General features: G+C 35.6%; 1 protein-coding gene across 4 annotated transcripts in view; it reads left to right on the top strand.

Annotated features, from left to right (window-relative positions):
- The window catches only part of barr (barren), a 363,219-nt gene that overhangs the window by 113,094 nt on the left and 235,213 nt on the right, over nt 1-14,912 (top strand). For all 4 annotated transcript variants that reach the window (XM_067101907.1, XM_067101909.1, XM_067101908.1 and 1 more), the window contains exon 6: nt 21-179. In XM_067101907.1, coding sequence (XP_066958008.1) covers nt 21-179 — 159 coding nt within the window. The remainder of the gene's footprint in view (nt 1-20; nt 180-14,912) is intronic.

Raw genomic sequence — 14,912 nt, 5'->3', positions numbered from 1 at the left:
ATTTTGTGTCATATTTACAGACCAAGAAAAAGGCAGTGATAGAAGCAAACTTAAGAAACATAAACATTAGTCAGTTTGACTTGGAATTTGATGTCGATCCTTTGTTCAAAAAGATGACATCACAGTTCGATGAAGGAAGTTCAGGCAGAGGGCAGTTCTTGAACACACTCCAGTTAATGGTATGTAGATTATGTCATAGTATTACTATTATAAAGCACTATTTAGCCAAGTCAGCCTATTATTTTTATGCTCATACTACAAACCCTTCTATTTATTCTTGAAAGAGAGTTTAAGAATTGGACTCAGTCAGACAGGTAGATGGAAAGGAACTGAAAGGAATGGGTGAAAAATAAAAGGTAGGTATCATTGCAGGTATGGGCCCTAGGAATCCTACAGAAAGCCTTTAATATTGTACAGCTACCATCCAAAGTGCATTGTTGGACGTAATCCCAGTGGGAATTTTAGAATGTAAATTAGCTTACCTTTGTTATAATGTAATAGTGATCATAAACATTCAATTACAATGTTTAGCCTTCTGCAAACCATAATGATCTGTTAACAGTATGTTGATGACTTGCTTATAGTTTCTTACTGGAGTTGTTATTTGAATTGTGATTCTTGCCTTTGCTTCTTTGTGAGCTATACAAAAACAGAGTAGTAGGTTTAGTGAGGAAGCCCAGGATGTAGAGTATATCATAATGTTTCATATTTACAAGTATCCCATAACGCATCATATAAAACTTCTACCTCCATTTAAAGATTTGCTTATGTAATGACCCCCACATTATAATCTTTTAAGATTGGCATAGTTAATGACCCCACAATATAATCTGTATTAGTAGCAAACACACTGTACTGACATAGTTCTTAAAAAGGTAAAATGAATTATTTTGAATGAATCTTACCTACTGTTTAAGTTAGCTTTTATCTTTGCGCCATTAGGTGCGATCAGCATTCAAAGTTTAAAAAAAATGCTTGAGTAACCTACTAGGACGGTCTCTGTAATCACCTGTTTACCACCAGGTGGTATTGGAGTGTTTACATTCTTGTCAGAATTCTTCATGCCATGTCCTTGTACAGACGGTGTGAATTGGCGTTAGTAATAATTTTTACTATTTCTGGCTGATTTTCTCCTATATGGTATGTGCTTGCCTTCCGTTTTTTTTTTTTTTCCGTTTTTGCATTGTGTCATCTACAGCAAGCAGAGATGAAAACATAAGGCTGTATAGGAACGTGTTTGTGGAAACTGAATGTTTCACTTGTGCGTGATGGTTGCATGTGTGTTAGCCTAGCTGTTGAGGCATGAGTGTGGTTTTCTTTTTGTGAAGAAAATAAGGAGTGATCTGGTGAGAGAATGAATAATTTTACGAAGTGTCAGAAGATACAAAAGTCTGATAGATTAAGTAGACAATTTGTTGGGCAAACCAGCATACTCAGTCTTATCCTTGTTCTTCCAGTGTTTCTTCTCCTCCTCCATTGCCCGCTAGGTTTATAGGTCATGGTGCCACATTAAGGGGTTTTTCCAGTACCGGTATCTCTATAAGCTGCTCAATAAGATTTCTGTTGTTTCTCAAGCATGAGAAAAAGTTTTCGGTAGCAGTCCTTAAGGTTAAAGGGCCATGTTAGCTTCGGCTGTTAGGCTTGTTTGAGGACAAAGACATCTAGGTGTCATTTGAGGTGTTAATGTAGAGTTTCTCAGATTTCTTGGATCTGTATGCTGTTTTTCAGTTCATTATGTTGTAAACCTTTTGGAACAAACTCAATTTAATGAGGTTTCTGTAGAAACTCTTCACAGTAGTCTTAGCTACAGCTAAAGGGTTAGATGGTTACAAGCTTTGTCAGTTAAGGTAGGCTTTGCTAAAGACAAGACAGTTCTTTTTGCCTTATTTTGGACTAAGAATTGTTTTGGGTTAGGCCCTTACTTACAAAAGTTTCTTAATCTAGCATGGAATCACTAGGGCGTGAGGAACTTGAACCCTTTGTGAGTGCGGTAAGGACGTTAAGAATTCTCTGAATTGCACTATAGTTATTAAAGCAGATGTAAAGGATCTGTGTATGGTGTTCGGAAGCCAGAGCTGGTGAGTAGGAATGTAATGTCCTTTTCATTAGGTCTTTGGTGAAGGACGCTCTTGCTAATTTGTATCCTGAAGTGAAGGTAAGCCATTTAACGTGGTAGCAGTGGCTACAGCTTTTAAATTTGCTTATTCTGTATTTACTATGATTTGTCTTTATGGTGTGGAGATTCAATACGGTTATTGCAGAGCGTTAGCTCGTATGGTTTGTGCAGGGAAATTATGTCCTAAATTGATTTGTAGCTTTTTTCTGCCTAGTGCTTTTTAGACCTGTTTTTGATTTTTGGGAAGCTTGGAGGTACTCAGTGATGAGTATAGGAAGTGTACCATCTTGTTTGTAGGTACCTGTTAGTTATCCATCATTGACTCTACAGGGTTTTGGCACAGTAACCGTACCCCTCCTGCTGAAGGGGTCACCCTCCAAAGAGGCATCAGGTATCTTTATGATGAGGATCTCTTACCTGAGTAACACTCCTCCCAATGTGCTATATGATTATATGAACCATAAGACACCATAAAATATGCATGATGGCAGTGGGGAGGTGAAATGTCCAGATAAACAGCCACTCAGTGATCAGCTTGCTCATCGTAGACAACTTGAGTGAGTAAGTCAGTGTTGCCATCTTTATATTTTGCTACAAAATAAGTAAGTATAGCTTAGTTTTACCAGACCACTGAGCTGATTAACAGCTCTCCTAGGGCTGGCCCGAAGGATTACACTTATTTTACATGGCTAAGAACCAATTGGTTACTTAGCAACGGGCCCTACAGCTTATTGTGGAATCCGAACCACATTATAGCGAGAAATGAATTTCTATCACCAGAAATAAATTCCTCTAACTCTTTATCAGCCGGCGGCGGGAATCGAACTCCGGCCCATCGAATGACGGTCTGAAGCTCAACCAACTCGGCCAACAAAGGGCTATATTTTGCTACAGATAACTATAAGTTTCGGTGTGTTATAACCCAGTCTAATACTTTTTAGATCGGAAACTTGCTGCAATTATATGTAAACATATTTAGGTAAAATAAATATATACTGTGTCTTGATACATCAAATATTTAATTGACTCAGCAAAAGAAAACAAATTGATTCATCATTGGATACATCAAACAGTACCTTAAAATAACATATTCATTCATCATTGGTACTTTAAACATTTCATTTAAGTACAGTGAACCCCCCATATTCGCGGGGGATGCGTCCCACACACCCCCGCGAATAGGTCAAATCCGCGAATGCTTAAAACCCATCTAAAAACACTTAGAACTGCCCATTTTGATAGCTTAAACCAAGAAAAACCCTGTAAAAATGCTTATACCTGAGTGTTTTAATAGTTTTATCACAAAAAGTGGATTTATTCATGAAAAATATATGAAAATATAGTAATTAGTGAATATTTCTCAGTGAAAAATACCGCGAATGGGCGAATTTTCCGCAAATGATGGCTAGATATGTTCCACAGAGAAAGCTGCGAATGTGTGAGTCCGCGAACCATGAGAACGCGAATACGGGGGGTTTACTGTACAGCAATTATTTCCGTCATCGCTTTCTGACTCCTCACTGTCACTGGTGATGTTTATAGCCAATTTTTTTAGTTAGATGGTCAAGTGCTATATCACTACTTCTATAAATATCCTCCACTTGTGTGATGCATACATGACCTCCAGTCCTCTGCTGTTACTCTGTCTATTGCACATTTAGTTATATGTTCAACATTTGTCAAAGCCTGATTTTGATTTGAATTGCATTTTTAACCTCATTTTTTATTTGTGCCCAAATCAATTCTATGAGGTTGAATTTGCAATGAGAAGGAAGAAGTCTAAGTACCTTATGGCCAGCATCCCGAGCAATTTTGTCAATTTCATACTCCTATAGGTACTTGTGCTGCTTTACCACATCAAGAAGTTCGCATTTGGTAAAAGAACAGTCATGAGCTATACTGTGTTTGGTTAACCAGGAGACAATTTCTGCTTTCTTTGAACTGCTGACAGGTGCTTTGTTTGATATTTTGGAATGATATGAAGCATTATCTAAGACAGTGAGAGACCGAGCTGGAATGTTTGCCAGTAGCTGTGTTTGAAACCATGATAGGAAGCATGTATGATTCATACTGTCATGGTAATCGCCCTTATTACCATTTTTTTATAAAAAAAATTAGCAATCCTCCAGGTACGAATCCATTTTCTCCCCTAGCATGCACTATGATAAATGTAGCTCCTTTTCCCGTTTTCACTCTTGGACCAACAGTTCCATCGGATAATGTCTAACATTTGTTCATACACTCATTTTGATTGACCCATGTTTCATCCACATATATTTCTGCCCTTGGAGTGTCGGATTTTCTGTTTTCATCAATAAGTCTTAGATATTTAATTCTTGCAAGAACAGTATTGTTCCTTTTCATTAACAACTTCCTGCCACTTTCAACCTTTTTATAGTGAAACCCAATTTCCTTAACAAGCTTGAGAAGGGACGTATAAGCACCAGGGAAAAAACACAGGTGTCTCCTTCACCTTTTCCAGTAATTTCTTGATTGTTGGAATTTCACCTCTTTCGTAGAGAACCATTATTTCCCGGCATACACAATCCTTATCAAAATTATCCAAAGCTCCCATTACTGGTGATGTTCTGACCCTAGGGGATGAGGAGTACATTTCTCCACTCTTGTGTTGTTGCTTTATTCCTGATCATGTTGCTCACGGAGATAGTTGAAGACCGTAATTACAACGATTCTCGTCTGGCTCATTATCTGTCCAATATGTTTAGTGTCTTTCAAGAAGTCCTCCATTATTGAAGTCAAGATACTCCTCCTTTGTACTTCCAGTGTATGTATATCTCAGAATGCTTACTCTGCTGACAGCTGTTTTTTTTTATTCTAGGTCAGCTTGGTTAACTACTGCATTTGAAATTACCTCCAATTTCAGTAACTGGCTATTCAAGTGATCATTTTGCCCCCCTACATAAGACGCATGTTTTTTAAGCAATAAATGTGTTATTTGGCCACTGAGACTATTATATTCATTTTATATAGCATCTCCGTATTTAAATGACTTTAATGATTGATATGATTTTGACCTATCTTTTATATATTCACCGGATATTGAAGATAAATGAATCAGACTGCATTCAAAAATGTGTAAAATCCTTGACTTTGACTATTTGAATTATAATGTAATCATAATATTCTCAAATCAATCGGAGGTGTTAATAATTTGACAGTTTTTTCTTTACTTTAAAGACTATAATTGACTGCTACAGAAAAAACAACTTGAATTAGCACTTGCAAGTGCATTCAACACACTCAAATGAATAACCACATGAACAGTTGCTGTATTCCAATCACCACCTTCGCTTACAAAGGGTTGGGGCATCATTGCCAACGTAGCTTGTGAGAACTTCAGATTACAACACTGTGTTTACATCTTTAGTACATATGGTATTTCTCAATGACGACTGTCCAGAGCAAATTCATTTTAAGAACACTACTAAAAAGTAGTTGATCATTTTTTGTTTATTATAATTAATGATTTTTCATTTCCCCTCATAACATCATGGAAGCTTTACTTATATGCCTCTCTGTGTGCACGTACATCTACAAGTGCATTCCTGTGTGTTTCGTAGTGCAGTGTCATGTTTGCCATTTTTGTTTTTTGTTTTGCTCGATTTACTGTACAGTTATTTCATTACAAGCTAAGCTAACACTGAGTATTGATTATCACACATATAACAATGCACAAGTGAATATTTTCACTTGATATTTCATTCTCTCTCTCTCTCTCTCTCTCTCTCTCTCTCTCTCTCTCTCTCTCTCTCTCTCTCTCTCTCTCTCTCTCTCTCTCTCTCTCTCTCTCTACATACATACTAAGTCAGACATCATCCCTCTCTTATATGCAACACAACATGATAGTTTATACAAACAATTTTATCAAAATAACAATTCAAATAAAACTTTATGAAAGTACTTTTTGCTCTGTTACTTACCTGTGTGTGCTGCTCTTCATGCTTACGATGCAGGTTTAGTTGACTAAGTATGGTTAGCACACATATCAGAACAGTACAGAAGAGAATATTTTATCACTTATTTCATCTGTAATCACCGTAAAAATCTTTAAAATGTGAATTTGCACATGAAGGCAAGACAAAACCAAACAATATCCAGAAAGTTCACCAACGCCATCAAATGAGTGCGTATGTACGTAGGTATCCTATATACAAAATTGTTTATCTTTTGGTTTGTAAAAATAAAAAATGAGAAAACAGTAAAAATGTAAATGAGAATACTGTAGCATGAATTATGACTAAATAAATAAAGTGAAGGGGTTCATGCGTTACTATACTTAGGCTTCGATTTAAATACCTCAGTTATTGTCTCTCTCTCTCTTCTCTCTCTCTCTCTCTCTCTCTCTCTCTCTCTCTCTCTCTCTCTCTCTCTCTCTCTCTCTCTCAGTACTGTACGTATCCTTTAAAAATATAAATTACTGTATGTTAAGGGACATGCCGACTGCCGAATTTTCAGGAATTATGGAATTTTAGTCATTAACAGTTTTCAACTGTTTTGTGTCAAATAAACATATCCTGAAGTGATAATGTTAAAAAATAATTCTTTTAGATTAGTTTATTGACAGTTTTGTTTATTGCTTGCATGGCACTGTGAACCACAAATTGTAAAAAAAGACTTGTAAAAAATGTCTGTATGAATAATTCAGGATAGGATCAAGTAAGTTTTACATTGTTTTAGACTTATATGTGTAAATAAATGTATCTAGAAACGTTATTGCTAAAAAAATGTTCAGATTGGTTCTTGGACAATTCTGTTCATTGCTTGTATGGCACTGTGAATGACAGATTGTAAAAAAAGCACGTAAATGTGAAAAAATTTATTAAAACACTGTCACCCACTAAAATATTCTATTCTTTCTACAGAATGTGTCAGAGAAGACGGGTTATATTGATATAGGGATAACTTGCTCAAGATGTCCTGATTCTCTCAGGATTTTTGAGTCCAAAAATTTTTTTGTTTTGCTGTTTTCACAAAACTTACTTTTTTCGAAACTAAATGCTTATTTCTCCAAGAAGACTGAACCAATTTCAATGAAACTTTTACAGAGTGTAGTATAACTATGTATCTTTGTTTTGTCATCAGGAAAATCACTTTTCATTGCAACTTTTAATTTTGCATTTATTTTGTTGTTGGGAAAACCAATTTTCTGTACAACTTTTAATTTTGCATATTAATTTTGAAAAGTGACATCATAGTTTTTATTCAACTGCAAAACAAATGAACTTTGAGGTCAAATTTCTAACTTCTTCCATGAGAGAATTTTCATTATTAGTTGTAGAATAAGTGGTAAAAATTTGAAGGAAATCCCTTCAATCATAAGCTAGAAACAATAATTTGCTTTATAATGGGGCCTTATGGTGTTGGTGCTCCCCTTAAACATGGAAACAGGAAACAAGCCCTCTTCACTCATCCAACACTATCTCCACCCCCTCCCACCTAGAGAAACAGCTCCCCAGCTCCAACCACCTTCCGAAACATCCCCTTTACACAGCCTTACTGCCCCTCTTTTCCCATGGTACCCAGCCGTCCAACCCATCCCCTACCATGGAAACTTCTCCACGCCTCCCCCCACCCCCCAAAACCCTTTATTAGTCTGTTTATGAGAGTAAGTAGCGTTACGAACATTTTCCTGAGGTCGTGTAGCGTTGCCAACCATCAGAGAGCAGTTTTTTCAAATTTTTAAAAATTTATATACAGTGAACCCCCCGCGAATCCCCGCCTATTTGCAATTCCAGATTCGCGGCTTTATCTATTCGCGGATTTCTGTGGAACATGTGTACACATTATTCGTAGAAAATTCGCCTATTCGTGGCATTTTTCATGGAGAAAAATTCTCAGATTACTGCATTTTCATAACATTTTCTTGATGTACTGTTTGTGATAAAACTATTAAGATATTCAGGTATAAGCATTTTTAGATGTTTTTTTTGTTGTTTGAACTATGAAATTAGGCAGTTATAAGCATTTTTAGATTGGTTGTAAGTATTTGCAGATTTGAGGTATTCATGAGGGGTAGTGGTATGTATCCCCCATGAATACTGGGGGTCGACTGTATACAAGTGTACGATCTCTTATCCGTAATTCTAAAAACCGAAATATTTTGTGGAGGAAAGTGATCATTTGCAAAAGTTAAACAATACAGATAATTATATTTATAATAATGATGAATGATTAAAATGAAGATTGTTTTGTTTGCTATATGGAATTACAGTATATTGAATGCATTATTATCATATTAATAAACATTTTCATTGTACGCCATTTGCATTTGATATTGTTTACATTCTCAAAATCTTGGGTAATTGAATACTGTCAGTATCTTCATTGCCATTAGCTGCTAGAAGAGATATAATTCAGAGATACTTTTTCTTGTAAACTAACAGAGTTGGCTTTAAAAAGTGCACATTACTTGATTGTATAAGCATTAAGTGTGATTTTGCCAGTTCTGGACATCACTTTTGCCTGCCCATTATTCGTTTTATTCAGCCTCTGCTGTAACCTGGAGCTTTAATTTACTGGTATTCTTTCTTCAGATCTTCATTGCGTGAAGGATGAGTAGAAATGTATTTTATGTTTACTTATGGAAGCCACCATTGAGAATCGGCAGAGTTTAACAACTTAACATTTTTAACACAACTCTTAGTGAACACTCGATAGTTATGGTAAATGATGCCACCAATCAGCTATTTCTTGATTCGGTTCCTTATATTGGTACAGGTTTACAATTGCTTCATCCAGAATTCTGAAAGCTGGAATTTTTTAGTGGAGGATGGCGCATCACCATAGAAAGAGAGAGAGAGAGAGAGAGAGACTACTACCCCAATTAGGTTGTTACACTGACAAATATCCATTTACCAATTTCAAGTAATATTGGTATTGAGAATAATGATAATTTTAATAAAATCATTGTTTTACTGTATTTAGTCATATAGCATGTATTATTGTTATATTATTGTATTACAAAATATGAACAGAGTGATCTTTTGCCATTTGCATTCTGGTTTTGTTTAAATTCTTAAATTAATCAGCTGGTTTCATTTAACTGATATCATCACTGCCTTTAGTTGCCGAAGGAAACTTAATTCAGAGATACGTTTCTTTTTTAAAGCTGGGTTTAAAAATTGCAACTACTCTATTTTTGATAGTGTAGCTGCTTGTTTCGTCCTCAAGGAGTTACCTTCCTTGGGTCTGTCAGAGCTCCATTGTGACCAAACTAATATCAAAGAATTCTCTTTTAGTTGGTCTCATGGCCAGGTATTGTGTCAGAATGATAAACACTATGATGGAGTATGTAATGGACTCAAAGATAATAGGGCTCTTTCCTATACTTACAGCAAAGCTCTACCTAGGTTCTTTCCTTCGTCATTCCTGCTTGAAGAGGAAGTGATTATTGCGCATGTGCAGTCTGCCATACTGTCGACAAACAGACTGGCAAGAAGGGACCAGGATGCCATTAACCCTTAAACGCCGAGCCTCTATTTACAAAAACGTCTCCCGTATGCCGGCGGCGTTTGGAAGTTAGCGCAGAAGCGGAAAAAAAGTTTTTTTCAAAAAATCACAGCACGCTTAGTTTTTAAGATTAAGAGTTCATTTTTGGCTCCTTTTTTGTCATTGCCTGAAGTTTAGTATGCAACCATCAGAAATGAAAAAAAATATCATTATCATATATAAATATTGAAATATATGACAGCGCAAAAAAAAAATTTTCATATATAATTTTATACAAATCGCGCTGTGAGCAAATTGGTTAAAGTTAACGGGTTATTTTTTTTTCTTTGTATTGTACACTAAATTGCGATGATTTTGGTATAAACAAATTGTAAAACGATCAAAGCAACACAGAGAAAATATTATCACAAAATGATGCATGAATTAAGTAATGCGCGGATTTAAAAATGTTTTTTTCAAAAATTCACCATAAATCGAAATGTTGTGCTAGAGGCTTCCCGTTTGTTGAAAAATGAAGCTAATTGATTGAATATTACTAGACTGTAAGTATTTTAGCTTACAATTGCAGTTTTCGACCATTTCGGTCGAGTTTAAGTTGACCGAAAGTCGAATTTTTTCTATTTATCGTGATTTATATGAAAATATTTCAAAACTGATAAAAGCTACAACCATGAGTTATTTTCTGTTGTATTGTACATGAAATTGCGCACATTTTCGTATATAAAACTTTATGTAACGACTAATATAAAACGGTGCAAACATTACGACAACTTGATGAAAGAATTTCTGAGATGTTCGGCCGAGTTACCGTGCAGACGTCAGGAAAATGTTTTTTTCAAAAATTCACCATAAATCGAAATATTGTGCTAGAGACTTCCAATTTATTGCAAAATGAAGGTAAATGATTGAATATTACTAGAATGTAAGAGTTTTAGCTTACAATTGCGTATTTCGACCATTTCGGTCGAGTTAAAGTTGACTGAATGTTGAAATTTTGGCAGTTATCGTGATTTATGTGAAAATATTTCAAAACTGATAAAAGCTACAACCATGAGCTATTATCTGTTGTATTCTACATGAAATTGCGCACATTTTCATATATAAAAGTTTATGTAACGACTAATGTAAAACGATGCAAACATTATGACAACGTGACGAAAGAATTTCTGAGTTGTTCAGCCGAGTTACCGCGTGCAGACGTAAGGAATTTTTTTTATTTTTTTTTTTTCTCAGAAATTCACCATAAATCGAAGTATTGTGCTAGAGACTTCCAGTTTGTTGCAAAATGAAGGTACATGATTGAATATTACTAGAATGTAAGAGTTTTAGCTTATAATTGCTTTTTTTACCATTTTGGTCGAGTTAAAGTTGACCGAAGGTTGAAATTTTGGCAGTTATCGTGATTTATATGAAAATATTTCGAAACTGATAAAAGCTACAACCATTAGTTATTTTCTGTTGTATTCTACATGAAATTGCACACACTTCCATATATAAAACTTTATGTAACGACTAATATAAAACGGTGCAAACATTACGACAACGTGATTTAAAGAATTTCTGCCCGCGGACGTAAGGAAAAAGTTTTTTTTAAAAATTCACCATAAATCGAAATATTGTGCTAGAGATTTCCAATTTATTGCAAAATGAAGGTAAATGATTGAATATTTCTAGAATGTAAGAGTTTTAGCTTACAATTGCGTTTTTTTACCATTTCGGTCGAGTCAAAGTTGACCGAAGGTTGAAATTTTGGCAGTTATCATGGTTTATATGAAAATATTTCCAAACTGATAAAAGCTACAACCATGGGTTGTATGTTACTGTATTTTACATGAAATTGCGCACATTTTCATATAAACTTTATGTAACGGCTAATATAAAACAGTGCAAAACTTACAATAAAATGACGAAAGAATTTCTGAAATTTTCGGCCGAGTTACCGCGCGGGCGTAAGGATAAAGTTTTTTTAAAAAATTCACCATAAATCGAAATATTGTGCCAGAGACTTCCAATTTGTTGCAAAATGAAGGTAAATGATTGAATATTACTAGAATGTAAGAGTTTTAGCTTACAATTGCGTTTTTCGACCATTTCGGTCGAGTCAAAGTTGACCAAAGGTTGAAATTTTTGTAGTCGACGTGACGGTACGTCCACTCGCACCCAACAGACAATTTTAGTCGACGTATGATACGTCCAGTTGGCGTTTAAGGGTTAACTTGCAATGGTCCATTTGGAACAGATTCAGTTATCGTCAGCACTCTGAGCTTTGGCCTAGGAAGTTTGGGGTTTTGATGTGAAATAATTAGATAAAAGCCAAGACACTGCACAAATGTAGAGATATGTGACATGAACAACATATCAAATGTCCCATGACCTCCCACACTTGCCTTAGCCGCCAAATTGGAATTTGCTTAAAATTGAAATACCTTGTATAATAATGGTTTATCAAAAAACATCACTGAATAAAAGTTGTTCAGAACTTATTTTGTAATAGGAATGAGTAGTTTGTTTTACAAAATTGAAGGATTTATATAAAATAAGAATAAAAATAGTAAAACTAATCCTATAATCTTATTTTCAAAAACAGTTTCCACAGAACTGGTGGTCTGTGTGACCAAATGTTTCGAAACAAAATTTATAGAAAAAATAATTTCAAATATATATACAACTTTGTGCATATCTAGAAAAATAAAGTAGTTATCACTGTAAATAAACAGAAAATCAGTATGGGAAATGGCCAGACAAACAAATCAAACAGTACCTTTTGTTTTTCTAATTAAAAGATAGCCTTATTTTGCTAGCGTTCCACTCAATTTTTGAACATTTATGTCTTTTTATACATTGTTGCATAATGTTTACTAATGAGCACAGAAATTACAGTGAGAGAAACATACAATTTTTTTTCTATCACAGGATGCATGCAGAAGTATGAGTTTTTTTAATATGAATGAACATATTACACAAATATCCTGTTTACAGTTATTTAGTAAATATTCTGTTATTCCAACATCTAAATCTTAAACTAAAAAGTAAAGAGCATGTTTGTTTTAAATACTGTACATAGGCAATAAACATTCCTTGAAGGTACTAATGAGGATAATTAAAATTGAATCAATTCAAATTTTGAATCATATGTAAATACCACACAAAAGCCAACATACATGCTTCAAAATACATTTTATATCATCTCTCTATCCAATTCATCTTCTTCCTCAAATAGTTGTGAATTTTCACATCCAGCTCCGTGGTACTGGCTAAACATGGATGAACACAATAAACCAGCCCTCTTACATTCACATTGATCTCGACAACCTTTGTGGCAATTACAGCTGACTAAGTGTAACAGTTCATCTGGAGTTGGAGGATTAATAGAAGGTATTGGTTTCAGTCCAGTTCTCTAGACTCCCATCCCCATTCGACTGGAGAGAGATGGTTGCCAGACCAATTTTGTAGTTGCAAGAACACCCTAAAAGGGTGTAAGCGAGCTGCATCACTTGTTGGTGGCAATGTAGAGAGATTAAATACAGATTTGACTGACATATTTGCTACTGTTCTCTTGTACTGTATTCATAAAAGCGATACTTATCCAAACTTTCACTGCTCCGTACACAGAAACGAGGAAAGCTTCACCTGCTTTGGCCACTCCATTTTTAGATGCTGCTGGGTTATTAAATACAGAAACTGTGTCACACATGTCTTGCCTATTCTTCAAGATATTAAATGACTTTTTTCCCCTCCCCATACATAGCTGATGTTGTGTCACAACCTGTGACTGCATGGAGGAACAACAAATGTTGACAAATGTGCTCCAGATTATCTTGAAGTTTGCCAACATCATATGCCTTGTTGGGATTGTGGGCTTTACCAGGTTTAATGAAAAGCATTTTCATGGAGGGATTAGAAAGGGATACAAGAAGTACAAGTAAGTCTGTTTCGTCACCTATTACTGAAACTTTGTGTCTTGTATCTTCTAAAGACCAAGCAGTTTGGACAACTGGTATATCTGCATCATTATTAGCAACTATAACCGTTATACCAGCAGAATGGAGGTGTTCTCTAAGCTTATTCATCAGATGTGTCTTATTATGCTTATTGCAAAGGAAATCTGGTTGTGGTAAGGTTGAGTAAGCTTCTTCCACTGCAACTTCTATAGAACAATGTTTAGGTGATCTACTTTTTGCTCATCAGATTTGATTGTTGGTTCTTCTGGGTAGCCATCAAATAGATCAGTTGTATCTTTGCCATAACATTTGAGAACATAATCTGTGTAGGTTTCAAAAATATCCTGGTACATAGCTGGCCTTGCCACACAACTTTATGAAGGAGATGACCTCCATCCACCAATATTTTCATCTGCAACTAATCCTCTCCAAGGTCCACAAGATTCCAGCATAGTTACTAATGCTGATTTGTTTCCTTTCCTCAATGAGATGTCATCAAACAGTGAAGGAGGCTTAGGGGCCAGCTCTTAGGTCATATAATTGACCAGTTGATCATCATCTTTCAGCACACACACAGTTCTGTTGAATAGCTGTTGAGAGTTCACTGCAACAATGTCATTGCGAACTTTAAGTCCATTTGTCATTACTGATATTGGCCGCACTCTATTCTTCTGTTTCAGGTATGTATCTGAGAACTTTGTGCCATCCATATCATACATTTCTTTCAAGCCAATTGATTTTGCATAGTCACAGTTCACCGAATCATCAGCAACTATTCCTGTTCCTAGAGATACTAATCCACTAAATTTTTCTTGAAAATTTAGAGTGAGATTTCAGCCAATCTTTCATTACCTGTAAATGATTCTCATGAATTTCGCATGAGTCTCGCAATTCAACATGCTGTTCGCTTGCAGTAAAATTCTCCACTGGTTCACAAATTTGTGTGCTTGCTGGCATTGCTTTTATCCACTGAACTAAAGTATTTTCAGAAATGCCCCTGCCGTGCGTAGGTCCTCTAAGTTAAGTTAAGTATACCTTAGTTTTACCAGACCACTGAGCTGATTAACAGCTCTCCTAGGGCTGGCCCGAAGGATTAGACTTATTTTACGTGGCAAAGAACCAATTGGTTACTTAGCAACGGGACCTACAGCTTATTGTCGAATCCGAACCACATATTTATAGCGAGAAATGAATTTCTATCACCAGAAATAAATTCCTCTAACTCTTCATCAGCCAGCCGGGGAATCAAACTCCGGCCCAGCGAGTTCCAGTCCACAGCTCTACCGACTCACCCAACGAAGAGCTTGTAGGTCCTCTAGAAGATTTAAATCCTTTCACCAGAAACTGCTCAATTATCATATCACTCCTTGTTCCAAACCAATAAC

The sequence above is a fragment of the Macrobrachium rosenbergii genome, chromosome 58, assembly GCF_040412425.1.
Source record: "Macrobrachium rosenbergii isolate ZJJX-2024 chromosome 58, ASM4041242v1, whole genome shotgun sequence".
In the NCBI taxonomy this organism is placed as follows: domain Eukaryota; kingdom Metazoa; phylum Arthropoda; class Malacostraca; order Decapoda; family Palaemonidae; genus Macrobrachium; species Macrobrachium rosenbergii.
Note: the sequence above shows the minus strand (reverse complement) of the source record. Positions and strands in the feature narration are given on the sequence as shown.